Source organism: Nyctibius grandis, chromosome 13, assembly GCF_013368605.1.
Source record: "Nyctibius grandis isolate bNycGra1 chromosome 13, bNycGra1.pri, whole genome shotgun sequence".
Classification (NCBI taxonomy): Eukaryota; Metazoa; Chordata; class Aves; order Nyctibiiformes; family Nyctibiidae; genus Nyctibius; species Nyctibius grandis.
Window position 1 is genome coordinate 6,489,632 of NC_090670.1, and position 22,523 is coordinate 6,512,154.

Consider the following 22,523-nt stretch of genomic DNA (forward strand, 5'->3'; position numbering starts at 1 on the left):
GCCAGAGTAACTCAGGCTTCAAACCCTCGCTGCAAACCGCTTGTGCTGCAGTCCCTAGGGTGACGAATGTGGCGTGGCATCCTCAGGGACCGCGTCCCCAGGGCAGCAGGAGACCACACAACACCCCCTCTCCGACAGGCAGCGGTGAGTCAAGGCTGGGAAGCACGGAGCAGCACCCAACCACCGCGTGTCACTTGACGAGAGGCGTCCCCGCCATTATATAAATTGCTGATTCGCCATTTAACAAGTTAGCATTAATATTTATTGCAGCATGTTCACAATTGTAAAGATCTTCATTTAAAATGTTTTGTGCCTCACACCCTGTCAGCAGGGAAAGCACTATAAGGCAGAAAGAAGGCTTGCAGGCTCTAATGCAAAGTGATGGCTCCAACTTCAGAAGGGAAGCCTATTTCCAGCAAGAACATCTGCTCTCGGTGTGGAAAGCGGGTACCTAGTCGAGAAGGCTGGGAGCAGATGGAACGGGAAAGTTTCTCCTCCTCCTGTCGCAGAGGCACAGGGAGCGAGGTTCACCACCTCGCCAGATTGCCTGCGCAGTGGTGCTGTGTCCCGGCCTGCATCCCCACGCTTTCTTCTCTTCTTGCTCCAAAGCAAGCAGGGAGCAGGGGGTGGAAAAAATGTGCTTTAAATTGTTCGGTGCAGCAAGAGCAAACCCAATTTAGCTCTGGCGCCAGAAGCCATGCCGCTGGCGGTGACGCAGTTCTCCATCTCTCGCACGCCCGCGGAGACTCAGTCGGTCTGGCGAGGAGAGGTTTGCGTGGTCTGCATCGGCGACGTCGGGGAGGTGAGAACCGTCTGCACGTCAGGAGGAGGAAGGAGGAGAGGTTGAGCTGAACCAGGCAAGGGAAAGGTGAGAGGACTGTGAAGCAAAATAAAGATTAAGGTGGGAAAGTGAGAAGAACTTAACGCTAAGATCTGTTAAACCTCCCTCTTGCAAAGCTTTATGCAGGTGCTTAACTTTGCAGGCTGTTGAGTAATCCAATTAAAGTTGTTAAATCCCGCAGAGACTTAAATTCAGGGGAATTAATGATAGCGCGCAAAGTTAAGCGCACGCTTACTGGGTGAAATAGTGTGAAAAAGACTCCTTAGGAGAGAAAGCTTCGTGACTTGGAACTTTTAGAAGTGGAAAAAAACACCACGAAATATATCAAGAAATAATCTTGCACTGGGTTGGAAGAAGCGTTTGATGTGACCTAAAAGTCTCTTCCATCTCCAACTTCTATTAGTCTGTGACAAGACTTAAAAGGTCACCTAGTCCACCCCTTTGCTAATGCAGGATTATTCCCCACAGCACAGTGCCTGTTACTTTGTCCAGTCCAGTTTTAAATGAAAGCCTTGCAAAATTTCTTCTTCCCCAGGACCATTGTCCTCCCAATTCTAATGTGTTTCTTTTTGTCAATAGTTCTGTCAGTATAATGAAATCCTCACTGTGCTAAATTGCTAAAAAAGATCTAAAAGTCGAATCTTCTTCTAATATGACATGAAAGTGCTAGTATAAAAATAGGATTGTATTAGCGATTCTCCTCCGTATTGTATTAACATCCTATTTCACTTAAGAGAGGCAGGACTGAATTATCTGCGGATTCCTCCAGCCACTACTTTTACAGAGCTGGGTATTTGGGGTTCAGAGCTGCATGACTTCCCATTAAAGCAATACAATAAAATCCTCTGCAGCATGCAAAACGCTGAGGCAGGAGTTGAGGGCATGTGCCAAGCATGGAGCCTGAACCTGTGCTTCCTTGCACCCGAGCAGACTCCACGGGCTCTACGAAGCTGCTGGGGAGGTGGGAAGAGGTGTAGGAAGGCAGGCGGGCAAGACTTGAGGCCCCAGGGGTAGAAAAAAGGACAGGCAAGAGTCCAAGAAAAAGCCAGACTTAAAATGTCCATCGTGGAAGCGCGGTCAGGATGTGGGATGGGGATGGGAGTCCTGTTTCTCCCGTTCACAGGCCACAACTCTGGGACAGCCCAGGTGAGAAGAGGAAAGAGCTGGTGGCAGATGCTGCGCAACCTTCGTACGATCAAACTGGGCATTTGTAGCCTATTTTGAGGGCACGCCAAGAAATTCAGCTGTCAGGAGGAGGACTGATGCTCACAGCACACTTCAAGGAACGAAGCTCCTGGCATCCTTTGGTGACCAGCCAGGAATGGGGAGAAGCAGTGGAGGTGTTTGGGACCGGCAGCAAACCTGTGCCTCAGCTGGGAGAGGTAGTGCCTGAGGAAGCAGAAAGCAGAGGCGATGCTCTGGGCACTTTTGACCACTGTCAGCACAGCCCCGACCCCAGCGAGTCGGCGGTTTGTGCAAAACCTCTGCCCGCTGCTCGAGGGCAGGTACGGGTGCGTTCCCACTGCACTGTGCCTTCAAACAAGCATTTAAGCTAGCAACTTTGCACAACCTACCAGGATTCAACAGAACTTAATGCATTTTTACACTGTATTGTAATAAACCCTAATGTAGCCCCATTTTTTTTCCTAAAATCCAAGCCTGGATTCTTTGAAGGCCCCTGAGCTTCAGCAAAGCTGTCCACAGCATCCCATTTACCAGGAATCTGGGAAAAAAAACCAGTTTCATCTTGTTTCAGCCCCATTCTAGTCATCATTCCCAGCATGTTTTGCAGCCATGCCCTCCCTGGGATTTACAGGGGCTTATTTTTCCAACACATGCTCCCTCGTTGCTATTTTTCTTCTTTTTAATTTTTTTTTACTGCATAGCAGAAAGCTGTTGAGTAGAAAGCCAGTGGGAAGTCACAGCTATTGTACCTCTGGTTTAGTTCCTTATCTGCTGAGGGGTCCTTTTGTGATTGTGTTGAGGAAGGACACGCAGACAGCGCCTTTTATCACCAGTATGGCATCTCCAGAATGAAAGGAGAGGCAGCGGGGATGCAGATGTGACGTTAAAAGTATAAAAATCCACCATATGGTAAAGATTGCTTCAGCTACAGTCTGGTCAAGATGTTGACACTTTGGTTATGAAAAGCAATATGTATCTCTCTCTTGGTGGTTTCTGTTCAAATTAAATGTTTTGTATCAGGCAGAGAACTAATAACGAGCCAGGTTTTCCCTTGACAGAGGAGTAGTAACAAATATGGAGTAATGTGAAAGCCGACTTGAAAATTACTATTCCCAAAGATGCAATAAACGTACAGATAAGATTTGCTTAGAGGACTCGAATGAGATAAATGCTAAAGGTGCTGCTGGTGGGAAGAGAGTCCAAGGGGAAGAAGGAAAAGCAAAAAAAATAGCCTTTAAAAAACCACAGTCTGACCTGTCAACATTTCTGTTAACACCGAATATCACCCGGACACTGGGTACCGCTTAAACCTTCTGCAAAACACCCTCCTTCCCGCAGCTGAGGTTAAGCAAAGAGCCAGAAAATAAAAGGGTATGTGGGTGCAAACCGTTGTGTGTTCAAGCTAAAACAGCAAGAAATGCCTTTTTCCATGCCTTCGAAAGGGATGAGGTGCCCCAACGTGTACGCGTAGCCATGTGCACGGAGGCAGGGCGTGCTGCTGGGGAGCAGCTCTGGGGCAGCAGCCAGGGCTCGGGAACAGACCCCACGGCCGTCGATGTGCTGGGGCTGACGAGGAACCAAAATTGCAGCAGCACGAAGAGAAATCAAGGCACAAAACCAACACAAAAACCAGCTGAGGTTGTTCCTCCGACCAACAGCATTCTGAAGGCGCAGCGATACCGGTCTGGCTCAGGCTAAAATAAACTTTGCACATCAAATATTTAATACCCCGAAGTCTCTTCCCGAGGCTGTGCCCCACAGCTGCGTGCCCCGCAGAGGCGGGCTTCCGTCCCGTCCCGCTGAGCTGCGCACGCCTCTCCCCGCACACCCGGCATCTCCTGGTGCTTAATGCGAGTTAACAGCAGCGGCGATGACTTATTTAAGAGCAGATCAAGAAACATCCCAGCTCTCTTTGGAGACTTCAAAAGGCAGCTGAATGCTACCAGTATCCTCTGATAAAGACACAGCTTTGCTGTACCGTCCGCCTCTGGGGAACCTCGCACCACTGGCAGCAGGAAAGGGAGATGTGGCCGCTGTAGGGATGTCTCAGCAGAGGAGGGACCCTGCTGCCATCCAGCCCCAGCGCTGCGGCCACTGGACCCACTGCAGGTGGAGGGGATCCAGCACGGCGCTTCCCTTGCCAGGGGCCACATCCTGCCCATGGCCCCGGCGGGCACTGAGGCTGCCCAGACAGCCCCCATCACCTGCTGAGGAGGTGGGACATGGCTGCTATGGCAACAGGAAGCCAAAAAAATGACTTTTTTCTCCCTGTGGGAGCACAGCACTGCTGAGCACACCTCCTGCCTCACCCAGCCAGGCCAGCCATCGCCACGCTACGCCTTCCTGCCTCCGAGCACCTTCCCAACAGAAGCTCGAGCGAGGCAGAGGAGGGCTGGGGAGGTACCTGGCAGGCAGGCTGGAGGCTTTCCACCGAAATTTAGAGCAGGAGACTTCAGCCCTTGCCTCAATCACAAGCACAGGCTCCAGCACAGGTGGGGCTGGAGCAGGACAGCAGAAGCGAGGTGCTTTCATAGAGAGCTTGGGAACGGCTTGCTGGCCGAGGATGAAAATGTCCCCCATCAACAGATATTTCCTGCTGGGAACAGGGGAACTGAAGCCCCATGGCCAAAATCTCCACCCCAGGCTGAGGCTGATAGGAGATTTGATATTGATTCACTGGGGCCAGGATTTCATCCTGTGATTTAAACCTAACTCCTCCAAAGAGAATAAGATCAATTTTACAGAGAACCAAATAGATAAAGAACAGCCTTTGAGTCGGTGTACAGCAGAGGCAGAAAGAAGAGTTAAAAAAAGGTTCTTTCCTTATCAGGAAAGTTAAAAAAAAAATAAAAGAAAGGAACCTGGAGCATGTTGTTTGCTCATTTTTCTTTTTCCAGTCAAAACAACCCCGCCTCTGTCTGCTCTCTGCATGGGCACCGAGGGAGTGGGAGGGTTTCTCACAGCAGGGCTGGGATGGAGCTGCTGGGCCCCCCATCCCTGGAGCCCCCTGCCCAGTTCCTCCACCCGGCCCTTCCCGGGTGACTCCTGCCCCATGAAGCTGCCTCAACACTGCAGTGGCTGAACGGGTCCAGCCTGCTCGGGGCAGAGGTCTGCAAAGCCCAGCAGGAGGGATGGGAGATGCCGAAATACGCTGGTGATACAGCATCCATCTGCATGGGCAGGGGAGCAAGGGTGGGGTGGGGAAGGCAGAGATTTGGGGCCGGAAGGGGGAAGCCAGGTCTGCAGCAGCAGGGGAGCAGGGCCACGCCACAGCCCCCTGCCCCAAGGGTGCCAGGAGCCTCTTGCCCCAGCTGCCTCCACGCTGGGTGGATGCAGGCTCCCACCGGGCAGCCCCCACCCCTCCTGTCCGGGAAGCTGGAAACCCTTGCCCTGAGCCTCTCTCTCAGAGGTTTTATTATCATAATTCCTTTTAATTTTGGCCTTAGAATACGATTTATCACCCTCAAGCAGCACAGACTTGCCCCCGCCAAGCCTGCTGCTCTGCTCCTGTGCCACCCCCTCAAAGCACTGGGACAACTACGAGTTTCTTCTGTCCTAAAGCTTTGCAAGGGATCAACCTCGTGCATGTCTTTGACCCTCTGCTGCCGTCCCCTCCACCTTCCCAGCCCCTGCAAGCAGCACAGGACCCGTGGCAGAGGCTCGTGCAGGCAGTGAACCCCCTGCCCATTATTTAACTGCAACTCAGAGACAATTTTTCTTGGGAAAAGCTTTTAAGCTTGATCAGTGATGGGGTTAATATTGTTTGCCACGTGTCTCAATTTTTTATCTGTATTAATGGAAAGTGCCACGGCAGGGTTTGCTACAGCGGTGCTACAGTGGTGTTTTGTTGGGGATTTTTTAAACACCGGGTTGCAATGACTGATCACACTGCAGCACAGCGGCTACCAACCACATCCCCACAGAAGCTGCCCAGACACCCCCGTCAACGGCGTGACATCTACCCTAAAGCCCCGGGTTTGTCCCCGAAGAGCCACCCTTCCTGCCGCAGCCCATCACCGCGGGCAGGGAGCAGAGGAGGGAGCCGTGCGGGGCTGAGCACGGCAGCGGAGGTGACTCTATAATTGTACACCTGCCTGTGTTTGTTCACTGATGGCTCTTTGGGGACGCTCGGTTACATCACATTCAAAAGAAAAGGACAACAACACAAAACAAAAAACAGATGCAAGTTAAACAAGTGGAAGGCCCGCTGGGGCTGCCGGTGAGGTCGGACGCTGGTTTCTGCCCAAGGCGAGCGGCTGCAGGCAGCGACATGGCAGGGAGCAGGTCTGTGCCTTTCCCCACCAGCACCATGACATGGGAGCAGAGCCCAGACCCAGCACCAACAGAAATGCAGGACAGGGACCTTCACTCCCCCCTGCCCTGCCCACAGTACTCTGTGTTTGCATAGCCCTGCTTCAAACAGAAATATATTATATATATTTTTGCTCTGTGCTTTCAGGCCTTTGATCCCTCCAATTTATTTGTTCTTGTCTTTGTGGGCTTAACAGTTAAAGTGTATGATAATTCATTGCTTGTTAATCTAATTTGCCTCTATTTAGATATTCCCATTTAACATCAAATATAATATAAAATAATGTCCAGAAGAAACAGAAATGAGATCTGTGTCTATGAACCAGCTCTGAACCTTGCCCGGTGAGGGCTGGCTGCTTGCTTTGCTAATTGATGCTCTCTCCAGCGTCACCGAGCCAGTCCTCGTGGCCAAGGCCCTCACCACAGCCAGGGGCACGGGCGGGCGGGGGGCTCCACGCCTCAGGGTGCCACGGGGAGGGGGGCTCCGCGCTTATTGGGGTGCCACACAGCACCCCCAGAAGCTCTCCCCCACGGGACAGCCAGACACTGGCCCAGCCCCAGGGAGCCTCTCCTGAGGATGCTGGGGAGCTCAGGGGACTGCAGGCTGGGACTCCCCCAGACTGCCTCAGGCACCAGCAGCTCCCTGGGCAGCCCAGCCCACCCACAGCACCCAGCTCAGCACCGACTGCCCCTGTTTACCAGCCGTGCACAGCACAGACCGAAGCCTCCAGCCCAGCAGTGTCAGGCTGAGACCTGCCCGGACAAGGCCAGCTCAGCCCCGGGGGCCTGGCCAGGCCCCGTGCCAGCCCAGGATCGGGCCCTCGGAGCAGGGAAGCCGTCTGGGCAGTGACATTGAGCACACTTCCACGGGCCAGCAGCCTTCCCAGACAGGCACACTTGCACGAAGAACCCCTTTTTTATCTGCAGCAGACTCTCAATCACCCTCCTGCCCGCCTCGGCCCTTCCTGGCACAGATATTTCTGCAAACTTCAACGCCGCCGCTGCTGCTGCCTCAGCAGAGGGGAGGCTGCAGCTCTTTGGGGTGCGCCGGTGGGGACAGAGCACACGACAGCTGGCCGGGGAACACGGCGGGGACGTGTCACCAAGCTGACATCTCTGAGCCCCCAGCTCGCTGCGAGCAGGAGCCCGCAGCCCCCACAGCAAGCTGACGGGCATTGGAGGGGGTTTGGTAGATCAGAAGCAAACCCAGCGCCCACAGGGTCCTGGCAGGTTCTGGGTAAGAGCTGGCTGGGGATGCTCCGAGGGGAGCCCTCCCTCCGGGGACGCGTCAGCCCCGTTTCAGCTCTCAGCCTGCAGTCAGCTGTGCCTGGCCCGGGGCTGGGGCTCTGCATTGCCCCACTGCCAGCCCCTGGTGAGCCCCGCTGCAGCCCGGGCAGCCCCACAGCTGCTGCCCTCCTTCCTCCGCCTCGCACTGCTGCTGTTGAAGGCCATTCCCCCCAAACAGAGCCAGTCCCTACCTGGGAGATGAGCCCATGGTGCTGGCGTGGCTCCGGCGCTGGGTCCCCGGTGCACGCAGGGAACATGGCTCAGGGATGCTGCAACACAGCTCACTGCTCCTTGGGCACAGGCATCGATCTGCAGCAGCACCACTGGTTCCCAAAACAGGCTGCAAACCAGACCAGGCAGAGGAAGAACTAAAACCCCCCCCCAACCAACCACCAGCTGTCCCTCCACAGCCTGGCTTTATTTCCTTGTACCCACCTGCCAAACGACTCACTAATGAGGGTGCAATCAGGGCTGGCTGCAAACCCTTGCCCCAGGACCCAGTGCTGACACACACCTGTGCTGGGGCTGACCCCGGGGCAGTCGGCCAGACCCCACTGCATCTCTGGAGCCCTTCCCATGGGGTTGCAGCAGTGGGGGCCCATCCAGGCGTTGTTAACCCCGTCTACCCCCCACTCCCCATGTGCCTGAGCCATGCAGGGTGATGCTCGGGTGTGCAGCTCAAGCATCTTCCTGCCCCAGGGAAGGAGCTTCCCGTGTTGCTGCTCTCGTTACAGTTCCACCTTGGTGTTATCCTGGCTGAGCCACTGAATGAGCAGAGGCCGTTAGAGGAGGGCATCTACCCCTGGTAGCCACAAAGCGCTCCGATGCTCCGTGCACGAGAGCGGTCCATGAATAGACCATTCATTCAGAGGCAGTGGATGCTCCTCACCATCTCCTCAGAGCCTCCAAAGTGCCCTCCTGAAAACCTGGGGAAAATAAGCCTTTTCTTCTCTACCTTGCCTCAGTGGAGAAGTGAGTGTTGGTGTTTCCTACCCGGCTTACCCCTCTTGGAACTGTATTTCCCCCAAAGGTGAGTGGGTTGCGGTGCAGAGGACCGACACCGTGCCCAGTTTTGTGGGGGCAAGGAGAGTGACTCTGCCACGGCCAGAGCCATGACGGGGCTCAGAGCCTCCCCGCCCCAGTGGGTCACCCATGGGGACAGTGATGACCCCTCCTCAGGGCTGGGAAAGCTCTGCCTGGGCTTTGCAGCCTCTCGGGTGCCAAAGTGGATCAGCTATGGGAGAAGGGGATGGGGAAAGCGCTGGGGTGGCACGCAGGGGACCCCGCGGGCGCCCAGCCGTGTGCTGGCTGCTGCAGGACCAGCACCTGGCGTCTGTCAAAGCAAACCCACTTAGGCGTATTTAACCAAACACTTACTTTCCATTTTATTCAATAATTGCTTTAATACTAAAATGCATTAGATGCTCAAAGCAGAGAAAAGAAAAAAATCACATTTAGGTGGAAAACAAAGTTCTCATCAGATGAAAAAACCCCGATGTGGCAGGTACACCATTTTGAAACAGAATCGTAATAATTTAATAAAGCTGCTTTATCATCTTCATAAAATAGACAGAACGGTGATTCTTTTTTTTTTTCCTTTTTCCATTTTGTTGTTTACAATGATTCAATCACTGTGAAAATGTACATAACATACATATCAGCATATACAACAATTTATTCTTCATATACTCGGCAACGGAGACACCATGACGAGACGTACCGCACTCAGTCCCGCGACAGCCCTGCCTGCTGCCGGCAGGCGAGCGGCGACGGTGCCGGTGCTGCCGGCTCTTCCCACGTCGGGGAGGGGCCGGTGCCACGGTGCGAAACCCCCCAGCTCGTACCTGCTGCCAAGGCTGCGAGGAGGCACGTGCAGCTGAAAACCAGTTTGCATTGGGTGTGTTTGAAGGTTACATCCCAGCTTAGATCAGCTGAACATCAGCTGATGGCGATCAAGGATCCGTCTCAGCAGGGCTTGCAGCGGGGTCGGCTGGGCTTCTCCCCGACGGGAACCCCAACCCAGGGGTTGGATCAGAGATCACCCATAGCTGCGAAAGCAGCTGGAGCAACACCATCATCAATTTTGCCCAATGACAGACAAATGTGTTTCCATTCATAATTAGATTTTTTCTCCCCCCCCCCACCCCCCCGAATAATTCCAACATATTCATCAGACAGTGAGTTCTTTACAAAAGCAACTTGTTTCCTATTTGGAAAAAAAAAAAAAGGAATTCACTTCTGCACAACGTGCGATCCACAGGCCACCTCCAGCTTCACAACAAACGGGGAACGGCAACAGCCTCGGCAGGACGGTGCTCGGGGGGTATGTTTCCAGCCATCAGTTGTCCCCCTCAGTCCCCTCTCGAGGGTGGGAAAGGCCAGGGGCTCCCCAGGGAGCAGGGAAGGCTCCCTGGGCCAGCACAAGGTGGGTTCCCAGGTGGGATCCTCATCGTGCTCAGGGGAGAATCAGAGGTGGCTGCTGCTCCCTGGATAAACAGGGGATAAACAGGGGAGCAGAGCAAGCTTGCCTGGAGGAAACCAACAGATCCCAGCAATTTTTCCTAAACCAAACCTGAGGACAAGTTATTAAAGAGCACAATAATTACATCTGGAAGCCCCCCTTCCCCCCCAAAAAAAACCCCCACCTGCCCTGCAGCCTTGAACGTTTTTGCATGGCCAGTTCTGATGCAACTAGGAAAAAACCAAGACAGGCTGCGATTTGCCCAGGAGCCCTGAACTCATCTCGAGTGACACAGAGGGACAGTGACAGGAGGAGCAAAATATTCAGGAGAGGGACGAGCCAGGGCCGCTCTCCGGCTCTCCCCTCGGCCCCGCGCAGCGAGGACGTGCCAGGGAAGGGCCCCTTGCGCAGCATCCCCAGCTGCAGCCCGGGTCAGCCCAGAAAACTGGTGTTTAAACGATTTTCTTGGAGGCATAAGGGTTTACTGACCTCTTTAATGCTCCCTTTTAATACAGAATTATTTCACATTCCTTCTCAGCTGTGCTTTTATTCAGAGTGGCAAGGAACGTTTCCTCTGGGTAAATTAGAGAAATGTTTCTATTTTTTTTGGTTGGTTTTTTTCTTTCTTCCTTTTCATAAGCATCTATTTTTCATCCAAAACGCTGGGCTGGTGGTGGCAGCTCTGCAGGCAGAGGGCAAGGCTCAGCAGAAATTAACAGCCAGCGCTTTCCGGGCAGTTGAGGATGATGATGGGGTGCCCAGGGCACGGTGGGGGGACACCCACGCTCCCCATCCCTGTGATGGGCAATAAGGGGAGCCGGGTCCCATCCTGTTGGAGGAGGGGAGCGGACGATGGGGCGACGTGGGGCCATTGCCCTGCAAAGAGGATCTGACAGATGCAGCATCACAGGCTCTGTTGCTCAGCAAACACATACAAAAAGCTTCCCTGCAAAAGCCCCCCAGAGCTGACAAAAACAGGTAACATCAGAATAAACCCAGCCTAACAGTTACAGAAAATCCAGTTACTCCAACAGCCCCAAGCCAGCCCCTTTCTTCTTTGCTTGTGTTACAATAATACACACATTTGGGGGAAAAAACCTTAGAAATAAATGACAGCAGTAACAGTAGGCAGGCAGAAAACACCGCTGGAACAGAAACAACATATCCCTGAAAAAATGGGCTCAAGCTCCAGAAGAGAGGGGGAAAATCCCCGGTTCGCCTTCTGGAGGGATGCAGGACATCACGTTAACGCGTGGGATGGGAGCTGAATGAGGTAGTCATCAACACCAGCGAGGGAAACGTCACAAATGTCAGTAGATGACCTTTTTTTGTCGGTTCTTTCCCAATTTCTGGCCCTAGCAAGTGGCAGGGGGAACAGACTGACTGCGGACCTGTCTCGGACCAGCTACGGCTTCAGGCAGGATCATTTTGCCCTGAAGAAACAAATGGCTGGAGCTTAATTTTATTTTGAGGATAATAATGACTGGAGCTTGTTTTCTTGTTGACGTTTTTAATTTAAATAAATCAAAGTAACAAATGTTTTATCATGATATGTAGACCTAGAAAGACTATTTCTCTAGAAACCACTAATTTCAACTTGCTGGTACAGCAAACATTGGCAAGAGCTATATATTTTCCCTTCCATAATCAATTTTAAATTCTAGGAAACATTATTTAGGGTAGGAAAATCTGTCCAGTGAAGGGTTAATAATAATATAATAATGATATGCTAACTGAAATCCTCCTACCTTACTCATACCTCACTGAGGAATTATCGTGGCAAGAGAGCAGAGAGCTGTGAAACCCCTTCCCTCTCTCCCTTCTACAAAATGGCTATTAAAGTAGCTCAATTTTTAAATCAATTTTATATGAGTAAATTTGTACCCACACAAAAAAGTCCTTAATTATGAGAAAAAATAATGAATTGCTTTAATTTTTTCTCCATTAAGAAGGCACATTAATTGAATTAGTAGCGTTGTTACATATCACCTGTCTGCCCCTAAATTAACATCACTATTGCTCATTCCATACTTATTTATGATGCAGGGGTAGAAAGAAATCAGAACAGTCTAATATCCATGCCATGATGACACATACACACACGTACTTGGCGTAATCACGATTGGGAGATGCTGACTTGGAAGTGTGTGTCTAATTGAGAAGGTAATTTAGATCTCTTAAATAAATCTGTCGCTTTGACTTGGAAATGATGGGAGACGGGGGATATCTAAATCTGGGAACTGGAAAAAAAACAAGACAACCAACTTCTGGAAAAACTTTCCATGCATTGCCTTGAAATGATGCAAAAGAAACGGAGAAGGGAAAAAGTTCAGCACAGTGCATCCGACAATTGCAATCCAGGCAGAATTTTCCCCAAAACGTCTTCCCGTACTGCCCTGTCACTGCCCTGCGGGAGCCGAGGGAGGCTGCGGGCCGTGGTGGGGGCTGCAAGAAGCGCTTGTTCCACCGGGTCTGAAAACTGCAGGTTCCCCAAAGTTTAAGTAAGATGATTGTGATTTGTTTTTTTTTAAGCTTGAAAGCCTTTTGCCATCACTAGACATACAGTAATTTGCAATATCAAATACAATAATAGTACAGATAAGCGTGTGACAGCAAAAGGATTCATAAATGCAGGGGTGTCCATAGCAAAATAGCAACATCTTAAAATACAAACAACCTCGTGTGGGGCGAATATTAAAACTCACCCAACTGTCACTTGGAACAGTCATACACAAGAAACGGCTGCTATTTTGTCTAGACTACAAAACCGCCGGGGTGACTGCTAAAGATGTCCGAATAAAGAATTTGCCAATCAGTTCTTTCCAGGAATGGAAATTTATCTTTGAGATATAAAAAATATATAAACTCCGAGGAGGGGATACCGAGTGCTCCTGAGGACCAGGGTGTCTCGCCTCTGTCCCCTGCCACCCATCACCTCCCGGCAAAAGCAAAACACCAGCTCCTTCGCCCCGGCTGCACACCCCTGCCGCCTGCTGAGACAAGTGGGATTGTCACATTAACGATAGCTTCAGTTATAAACAATACATTTAGGGAAAGCTTTTAAATACAGCGATCTGTGAACCATTGGTAAGCGATAAAAACAATCTGCGCTGGGAGTCGTGCGGTCCCTCATCCTCCATCCTCCTCCTCCTCTCGCCGCGTGCCGCTCAGAGGACGATGTCTTTCAGTCTCCGGGCGCCGGGCGAGTCCTTTTCCCGGCGCTCCTGCAGCAGCGGGTTGCCCTCCTGCCCGCCGCTCTCGCTGTCCGCCCCGCGGGGCTCTGCCTCCGTCGGCCGGGAAGGGCCACTGTTCCCAAAGGGCTCCCGTTCCCGGGTGCCGGTGCAGTGCCCGGCGCCGTACGGTGCTGCCGGCTTGCCAGACAAAGGGCTCTTCAAGTGGAGGGGCGAGGTGACGGGGCTGACGGCCTCGCAGCCGTTGCCTGCCTCTCGGACGGCGCCGCTCACCTTGGGGCTGCAGGCAGCCGGGTCCACCGTTCTTTTGCCTTTGGGGTTGGCGAGCCGCTCGTCGGCGAGGGGCTCACCACCCTCCTTGCCGAAGGTGGCGAAGGTCCTTTTTGTGCTGCAGTCTGCGTAAGGCTCCGCGTCCACCGCCGTCGCCTCGATGGAGAGGGCGATGACGTTCCTCCCGTGCTCGGGGGACTTGGCGCGGCTGGGGACGGCGCCGCGGGGCATCCAGCACCTGTCCGAGTGGCCCAGGATGCGGCACTCCTCCCTGCAATGAAATCCTTCGCTCTGATCTGCGTGGAGAAAACACAAGGGCCGGTGAAGGGGGGAGCCCCGCCGGGGGTGCCCGCCAGCCCCCCAGCCTGCCTGGGGTGCCAGGCGCTGCCCATCACTCCCACCTGAGCAGCGCTTACCCGAGCCCAAATTACTTGACCCCAAACAGCAATCATTTTGAAGGCAAGGCTCAGAAGAGGGTTGTTTTTTTTTTACTGCCCTTTCTCTGCCGCTCTAAACCCTGGAGCTCCATTTCCAACAGGTCGTGTGTCACCTGCCACCGCCAGACCCGCAACCCGGGGACAGGAGTTACGGCTGCGAGGTCGCAGCGGGTCTGTCCCACGTGAGAGCCGCTCCGGCACTGTCAGGGTTTAGTAACCAGCGCTAAAAGCCACCATGTTTTAAGCTTGGTTTGACGTGACATTTAAGCTTGACTTTTTGCAGAGGGGGGAAGGGAGCAGAAGGAGGAGGGGGTTTCTTTTTATTTTTGGTATATATCTGTATTTTAACTTTTTGCTTAATCCCCACTGACCTTCCACACAACAGAGCCTTTATAAATGTCCAGGACTGCCCACTCCACTGAAGATTAAATGTGTCATTCCCGGCACTTTATTCATACGAAAGCAATAAAGATCCCTTCTCTCAACTCGGGGCTGTCCGACACCCCTCTACAGGGCTGAAATACGGAGTGGTGGTTTAACACTTTCTGAGGACCTTCCCCACCCGGGTCTGAACGCTCCCACGAGGGGGCAAACCCTTGTGCTTGGTGCTCACACGCATCCCTGTGCTGCTGGCCGACCCCAAGGGACTGCAGGGCTTCACCCCCACGTCACGGACGAACAAAGCGGGGCCCAGGGAAGCAGCCGGGCTCAGCCAAGTGCAAAGCTGGAAAGCACATCCAGGAGTCTCGGCGTCCCCAGCCTTTGCTGAGCATCCGACCGTGGCTCCCACTGAACGCCGCAGGTTCCCGGCTGCTTTTCAGTCTCATCTTACGACTTTACCTTCATTTGATAAGAACTTGTAATTGCAGCTAGCCCTCGTAAAGCACGACCTTTCCCTACGCAAAGATGTAGCTCCTTCCTATTGTAACCTACATACACGCAGAGCAGCACTAAAGCACTAATGCCATTACCCATGCAAGACCGTGCTCGGCCGGGGCCGGTTTGATGGATCAAAGCCTGCGGAGGTTCAGACTCAGCCTGGGTTTGCTTCCCATCCGGCTGCAAACCGTTCATTTTGATGCTTTGTACATCTGTGTGCATAACCTCCGCTCCTCAGCCACATTGGTATTTCCACCACATTCGAGCACTAGGGCGGCTGATAAAAATTCTCAGCACATCACACAATGCACCAAAACATGAGCAGCTTAACACTTCCAGAGAATAAACGAGTAAAAGGCAGACCTCGGAAAGAAAAAAAGGATTTTTTTTTTTTTTTTTAAAAGGTGAAGAATCCAATTAATTGAAAAATCTATGGGTAAAACATTAGCTTTTTCTCCACATCAGAGCAGCTACCCGGTGGTGCAGAGCGCGGTGCCGGGTGGCTGTGTAGGAGGTCTGGGTTTCGGCAGCCACCTTTACAGCAGTTGGAGAGAAGGATGCTCTGAGCCGTACATGCAGAACAACCTGCACCGAGATCTAAAAGCCCATGTGCTTATACTTTGATTCTGTTACTTTCAAGTACTTGAGCAAAATAAAAAAAAAAAAGAAAAATTGCCCGGAAAGTGTTGCTGTCTGCCTATTTATCCACAGCTTAACTTCAAAAGGGTGCTACAGGCGTACAAAGTTGTGCAGTCTGGCTGTGATAGCAGAGGACTTGGTGATGGCTAGAGGGGCTACAGAAATATCTTGGGCTCTCATCCCCGATGAGATGCTGATTTATTGTGCTGTGTGACCTTGGGCGCGTTGCTGGAGCACACATCACTTCAGCCTCTCCGCGAACATGAAGGGCCGGCTCTGGGCACGCGCTGGGCTGGCGGGTCCAGCGCGGGGGGAGCTGCTGCTCCTCACCTTCCCCACCCAGCACCACGGCTCAGCCCCACATCCACGGGACCACCGCAGCCAAGGCAAACCTGATCCGGACGGAGCACAGGCAGGTTTGTCTTGCTTTGACCCATTTATTCCAAGCTGGCACGTTTTACATTTAAAATCAAATTGAGGACTTCACCAGTTACGGTACTGCAAGCGGATATTCCTCAAACCCTAGAAAGGGACCCGCGCTTTAAGAGCGGTTTTACTGAAGACCGCTGGCGCGGTGCCGATCTGCTGGGGAGATGATCGCTTTGGACACCAAGATGCTTGTCTGCAAGTCGCGCCAGTGGCGGCTGAAATGCAGGCAGGAGAAGAGATGAAAAGCATTACATTAAATTATACCGTTTCAATCTTTTATTTTATGGAGGGAATGTAACAAGTACGAAAGATGCCAGGCTGACGGGCAGAGGGGCAGGAGTCACCAGCCATCCACAGGCCTGGAGACAATAGGTAGCTCCACGGCACATTCTGTTTCCCTGCTCCTGTACCCATCATATCTCAGCTTTGGTCTACAGAGACCATGTCCCGCAGCCATAAACCATCCTGCTCTTGGGGACAACACATGTCTGGGCTGCCCAGGCCAGCCCTGACCTGGCAGCAGACCCAGGGACCAGCACAGGGCTCTGAGCAGCAGACGCCTGTCCATGGCAGAATGAGAATCTTCAGCTACCCACCCATCACTGTCTTAACCTTGTAGTTGACATAAAATACTATTTTTACGCCACAAGCATTGTGTCTATTGATAGACACGAACAGCCCAACACTCCTCCGCTATCCCAGGTCCAAAGGCAAGCTCGGAGGGCGCTGGGCCCCTCCAGCGCGCTGGTCCCAGGGCTGCCCTCACATTCTCCTCCCGTGCAGGAGCAGCCGCTGCCCCGACGCAGAGGCAGGCATGGAGCCGCCGGGCACGGCTCCTGGCACAGCCCTTTGCAGCCAGGTCTGACTCACCCGCCATAACAGCACCCGGGACGGTCATTCACATTCACAGGCTCTTTATTGCACTGCTCTGTCTTGGTTTTTTACCACTTTTACAATTGGAAATAGGACAAGAGGAAATTCTTTTACAGCCCTAGACCTGCCCCAGTCAATACGACTGTTACTGTCTGCACTAAAAAATGTTCTTAACGCAGGGAGCAAAGTCCAGGTAATAACCGCCGCGCTACGCACGGCACGACGAGCGGCAGCCAGCCAGAACGGGCGGCTTCCCACCTCCACACCCAGCACACCGATGGCAGGGGGTGAGCAAGCTGGCGTGAGACTGCTGCCAAGGGAAGAGGGAACGATGGAGGGGCAGTGCTGGGCGAGCAACGCCATGGCTTCGGTGCTGCTCTGCGTGAGCCACGGAGCAAACGCCCCGTCCCAGACAGGAGTCCCCAAGGAGCCCAATGCGCTGGGCTGGCAAGGACCTGCTGGCTGGCATGGGCTGGGGAAGGGGAACACCACGGCCAGGGCTGTGCAAGACGCCCTGAGCTGGGCTGGGCTTTCTAACAAGCCGAGCACATTGCACACACGCTGGGGTGAGTCCTACTGCAAATCAGGCTATGGAGATACCTGTGTCACACACAGGCTGTCCAGAGAGACGCTCAACAGCTTGCCTAAGCGCAGGTGCCATGCGTGGGTGATGCCATGCAGCCTGGCACGCGCGGTGCGCAGGTACTGCAGCAGCAATGTCCATTTTTCAGTCAGGCTGCCTTCACCCAGCACAAAGCCAGAGTCTCGTTTCAGACCACCCGAGGACAGGGTCACCTTTAAAGTATTCCCCAGGTATAAAACACCCTGGCAGAAGCCTCACCATCACGAGGTGAGCAGTTACCCTGAAGTCAGGCTTGGCAAAAAAATGTGTCATTGCTAAACATAAGTTTTCACATAGCAAATATGAAACAAAATATAAACCAACAGCCACCTCTGGAATAAATATGCTCCTCAACAAGTACGGCAAAACCCATGTTGAGCTGTAGATTTCAAACCTGCTCTACTTGCACCTCGGGGCACCAGCACAAAGGCAACTAGTAATGAGCCCCAGCCAGCCCCGTGTGCTGCCTGCGGGGTCTGAGCCAGGGGAAGGGGAGCCGGGGACAATGGTACAGTGACACAAGAAGCAGGGAGGTGACATGAAACACTGGGGCTGCCCTAATTCCTGGGGCCGAGTGCCCTGACGCCTGCCCAGCTGAGACCCTTGGCACTTCCCGATCCCACCGTGAAAGCTCTTGGCCAGAAGAGCAGGGAGATGGGATGGATGCCCAAGAGCCCAGAGGAGGTGGCTGAGGACATGGGGTGGATGCTGGAGCACCAGAGCCTCCAGCTCCTCCCTGCATGGGGCCTTCTCATTAAAAGGAAGGAGTAACGAACATCCAGGGTGTAGAAGTGCTTTCAGTCTCCTATTCAAACCCCGCGTCCCTGCGGCAGAGCAACACGAGGCCGGTGTGCAAGGTGCCCATTCAGCTCTCAGAACAATTGAATTATCTCCAGTGACATCGCAGCGCTGGCCAAAGAGACAAAGTTAAATCGTAGCAAGGTGCAAGTGCCTGGGAATGTAATATTCCTGATAAATGGCCAGATGACATATGCTGTTATACAATCTAAGGTGCAATTTGGGCGATGACAATAGTCCCTGGAGTTTCCATTTTCAAACAGCCGCTCAGTTCAATCCAATCCATGTCAGAGCAGCTTTGCCGAGGTGAGTAAGTAGAGCTCATTTGTGCTATTACATGGGGAGCAAGGAAAAGGAGCGGAGGAGTTGCTTGAAAATGAAAAATAAGAGAAAAAAGGACAACGGGAAGAATCACAGCATGGTGAGCATCATGCTGAGCGGCCCCAGTCCAGAGCCCCCAGCCCCAAGCCGGTACGGGGCACGTGTGCCCGTACCCAGGCTGGTACCGCGGGTACCCTGCTGCAGGAGCCTGACTTCAACACCACATTGCCGTGTTTCTTCAGCAACCGTGTGATTATACTGTAATCACGATGACACTGCTCCTGGGTACAGCAAACAGCACGATCATTAAAAAATTCATTTCAAAATCTTCCTGGAAGCTAATAAATTTTACAGCAGTTTCAATCCTTTCTCATTGCAACAAAGAAAAGCTTAGTTCCAGACAAATTAAAAGTAAATTGATTGCCTTAGGGGAATCTATTCAAATATCACTTTTCCATGTTAGAAATCTCTTCCTGAAACAAGAAGAGGAAAGCCAGGGAGAGCCAGCACGGGAACGACGTGGAAAAGCAAATCATTAAATCTCAGTTCATGAAACTAAGGGGGAAGGGGGGGAAATCAAACTTAAAATAAAATGCAAATGTCTCACTGGGGTGCGGGCCTAACATTTGTGACGGAATGTATGAATAATAAATATGAATAAATAGTAAACATGAAAGGATCAAACATTGCTGTTGATGTTTACTCATGGTTAGCCATCTTTCATGGACAATGCGCAACTGCATTATTTAACACTCCTCTCCCAGTTACTTTGGGGTTTCTTTTCAACGCTGGCACCTTAATTTTCTCGGGAATGTACACCACGATGTGTGAGGCACGTCCCCGAGCCGCCGTGCAGCACCCAGCACCCTCGGCACGCCGGCGGAGCCCACCTGCCCTCCATCCCTCCGGGAGCGGCTGGTCCTGGCTTGGGAGGGCGATCCACCGCTTTACACTCCAGATAAAATAATAAGCTCAAGCAAAATACAAACAGTCCCCAGCCATGGTTCATCATCTGCTTATAAATTAAGACTCTGCACCTCTCTCTTATCTCCCGTAATAGCATAATATCAGGAAACGGGAGGTGGGGAATAGTGTATTATACTTTTGACCTATGGGCTTTTACAGAGCCTTCTTCGCCTTTCCTAATAAGAAATCTCCAGTCTATGCAGAAATGTAATCCTGGCGTGGCTTCCCTTGCACAATGCTCGGAGGCTACTAATAACCAGGGACAGTGACAAATGCTCTCTACCGCAACGAGGAGCCTTTCTTTTCCTCTCTTTCGCCATTGTTCAGGATTTATGCATGATAAAAAAATGCTGTATTTTTAATCCTGGATTGTCTGTCCAGACATAGGAGGTCAATAGCGCTTGGACAAAGCAAATGCCTGTGAGGAATTATTTTAACGAAACAAGGGATGTGAATTAGATTAATTTATCAGGCAACTGCTGATAAGAACCCATGGCTGAATGCAGCTCACGGGCAGCGCTTCTGTAATGGTCAACGGAGAGATGTGCTGGGGCTTGCTCCTGGCTCCTGCAGATACACACAGCTCCCAAGAAGCGCCGAGGACACACACTGATTTACACCAGCCAGGCGGTTGGCCCATCCACCTCTTCTCCTGCTCTATATCAACATTAATAACTCCCTTTCTTCTGCAGAATGGCCCCTGTATCACGAATGAAGGCTGGCACACCAACACGCCCGGGGTGCCTGGCTAGCTACGCACTGCAGGGCTGAGGGGAGACTTGATACGAAGGTTTTTCTCCAAAAAAGGCCTTCCCGGGCACGCTGAAGCCTTTGGGGTAAGAATGCGGCTGTGGGAAGGAGGGTGATCACCCGAAGCAAGAGGAGCTGGTTTTTGGGCACGCCGGGCACTACAGCGGAGCCAGACTCAGAAGGTATTATGGGCTGGGATGCAATTTCAGGCTGGCTGCCCCCCTTCTTTATGTGGGACCGCGGGGCAATCCCCATCTCATTCACATGGCAAAATTAATTCCCCTTCAGAGGGCCGACGGAGCACACCATTTAAATGCCAATTAATCCTTTTCTGAGGACTTAAGAGGTCCGTAGAGCTCGTGCCAGCCCCTGAGCGGCAGGGATTTCACCTCCGAAACTCTGCTCCTCCCGCCTCGATACAGGGTTCATTAACATCCTAACCAGTGTTGGGCTGCAGGATCCGTCCTCGGAGAGGAGAGCACTCTGGGATGTGACAGACCTTCTCCATCTCGAACCTTTATGGCTCCGTAATTCACAGGCACAGCTCCCATTAATGCTAATGGCGGTTACCGTGCTGCCTGCACGAGTGCAGAATACAACCCCTTGACTTCATTACTGGAATTCAATTTCATTAACACTGGATACAGAGGGATTGTCCTAAATACACTCTTTCTTATATTTTTTTTCATGTTAATGTAACCATTTGAGTATATTATACCCTGCAGAGATGGAAGCATTTCTAGTCTGTTTAAACACATTTCCCACAATTGGGAGCAAAACTTTGTCTCCGTTTATGCCTTTGACACCAGCTGCCTTCCATTTAATGGGACTTTAGTCACTAAAGCAAATTAATCCAAAGGTTACTTTTCGCCGCTATTGTCAAATCTGAAACAGAGAAATTCAACATTCTGTCGGGGTAACGCGGGACCAGCCAGGCAGCCACATTCCAACAGCGGCAACAAATCGAATTATTACCCTGTCCCACCTAAAATTAGGCACTGCTCAAGAAAATCACTGCTTGACGATTCTGATAAGAACCCAACCAAACAGAAATTACAGTTGCGGGGGATGAGATGCAATTCCCAGCCACTTGTACCAGGCCAGCGCCTGTGGGAGTAGCATCCCTGCCCTCGCTGCAGCCGCACCCACGTACACCCCTCGGGGGGCTCATGGAGAGCCCATCACTGCAATCAGCACCTCCCTCGGCCAGGACAAAGCAGAACAACCCATCCTCACCCTCTCCCCGCAGGGATGCGGCGGGCCAGGGTGCTGGCAGGAGCAGGGATGCAGCCACCCAACATGGCTCTCCCTTCCCTGCGAGGTTTTTGGTGCTTCCACAGAGCAAGTGAGAAATAAAGGAGCCAAGGATATAAACGCTGATACATAATTTACTCCTATTATCAAGATTAAACACATCTTTGCATGCTTAGCATAAAACAACTGCCTTTCCCCAGATTTCTCAAGGACATACATAAACTTCATTATTATCTAAATAATCAAAAGAGTATTTCAATAGAATATTTAACTGTCTGCCTACTGGATCCTCACAGCCTTAATCTAACACTGATCCTCTGTTGTCCTTCATGTAAATATTGTTGGGACATCAGCCAAAGCCTAGGGAAGTGAGCTTCATCTTGGTGGATGGGAATCTCTCGTGTCAGATACAGTCAGCCTGACTAATGAGACCTACAGCTTGCCAAAACCTACAGCCTCGCTGTCTGTTCCAGCCACTGAACGCGCTCAGAAACCCAGTGGCACCAGCCCAGCGGTCTACAGATCCCAATCAACTATCAATAGCTTAAGTGTAAGTGATTGTGTATGAAGTACGAGCCAAATGTGTTTCTTTTTTCCAGTTTTAGGACCTCCAGTATTGTTACTGCACCAGTAATGCTTGCACGGAATTAATCATAGACATACCCACAAGGCAAAACATTATGAGAAGCTCTTTGTACTTTCTAAAAGTGCGCAGCTCTGAAGAGCGGAGGGAGCTGGAAGGCTTCCCAGCATGATGGGGCGTTCCCCACTGTTGAGAGATAGCTAGGGAATTTTTCCCTTTTTTTTTTTATTTAAACCAAAAGCGCTGGTTGCTGGCCATCTCTCATCATGACATTGACCTCTCGCTCCTCCACCCTGGAGCCCAGCGTTATCCCCTCCCTGGTGTTCTGCTTTAACTCTTTTTTGGATGAACACAGGGTTTTTCCATGCTGGTGGATCCTCTCCTCTGAAGCACAGGGATGTCCCACGCTGAGATGCTGGCCTAGGG

General features: G+C 52.0%; 1 protein-coding gene across 1 annotated transcript in view; it reads right to left on the minus strand.

Annotated features, from left to right (window-relative positions):
* Positions 1 to 10,282: 10,282 nt before the first annotated feature.
* The window catches only part of PCDH19 (protocadherin 19), a 59,149-nt gene continuing 46,908 nt past the window's right edge, over positions 10,283 to 22,523 (minus strand). Inside the window, exon 5 of the mRNA XM_068412106.1 lies at positions 10,283 to 13,842. Within this exon, the coding sequence (XP_068268207.1) occupies positions 13,253 to 13,842 (590 nt within the window). The 3' untranslated portion in view covers positions 10,283 to 13,252. The remainder of the gene's footprint in view (positions 13,843 to 22,523) is intronic.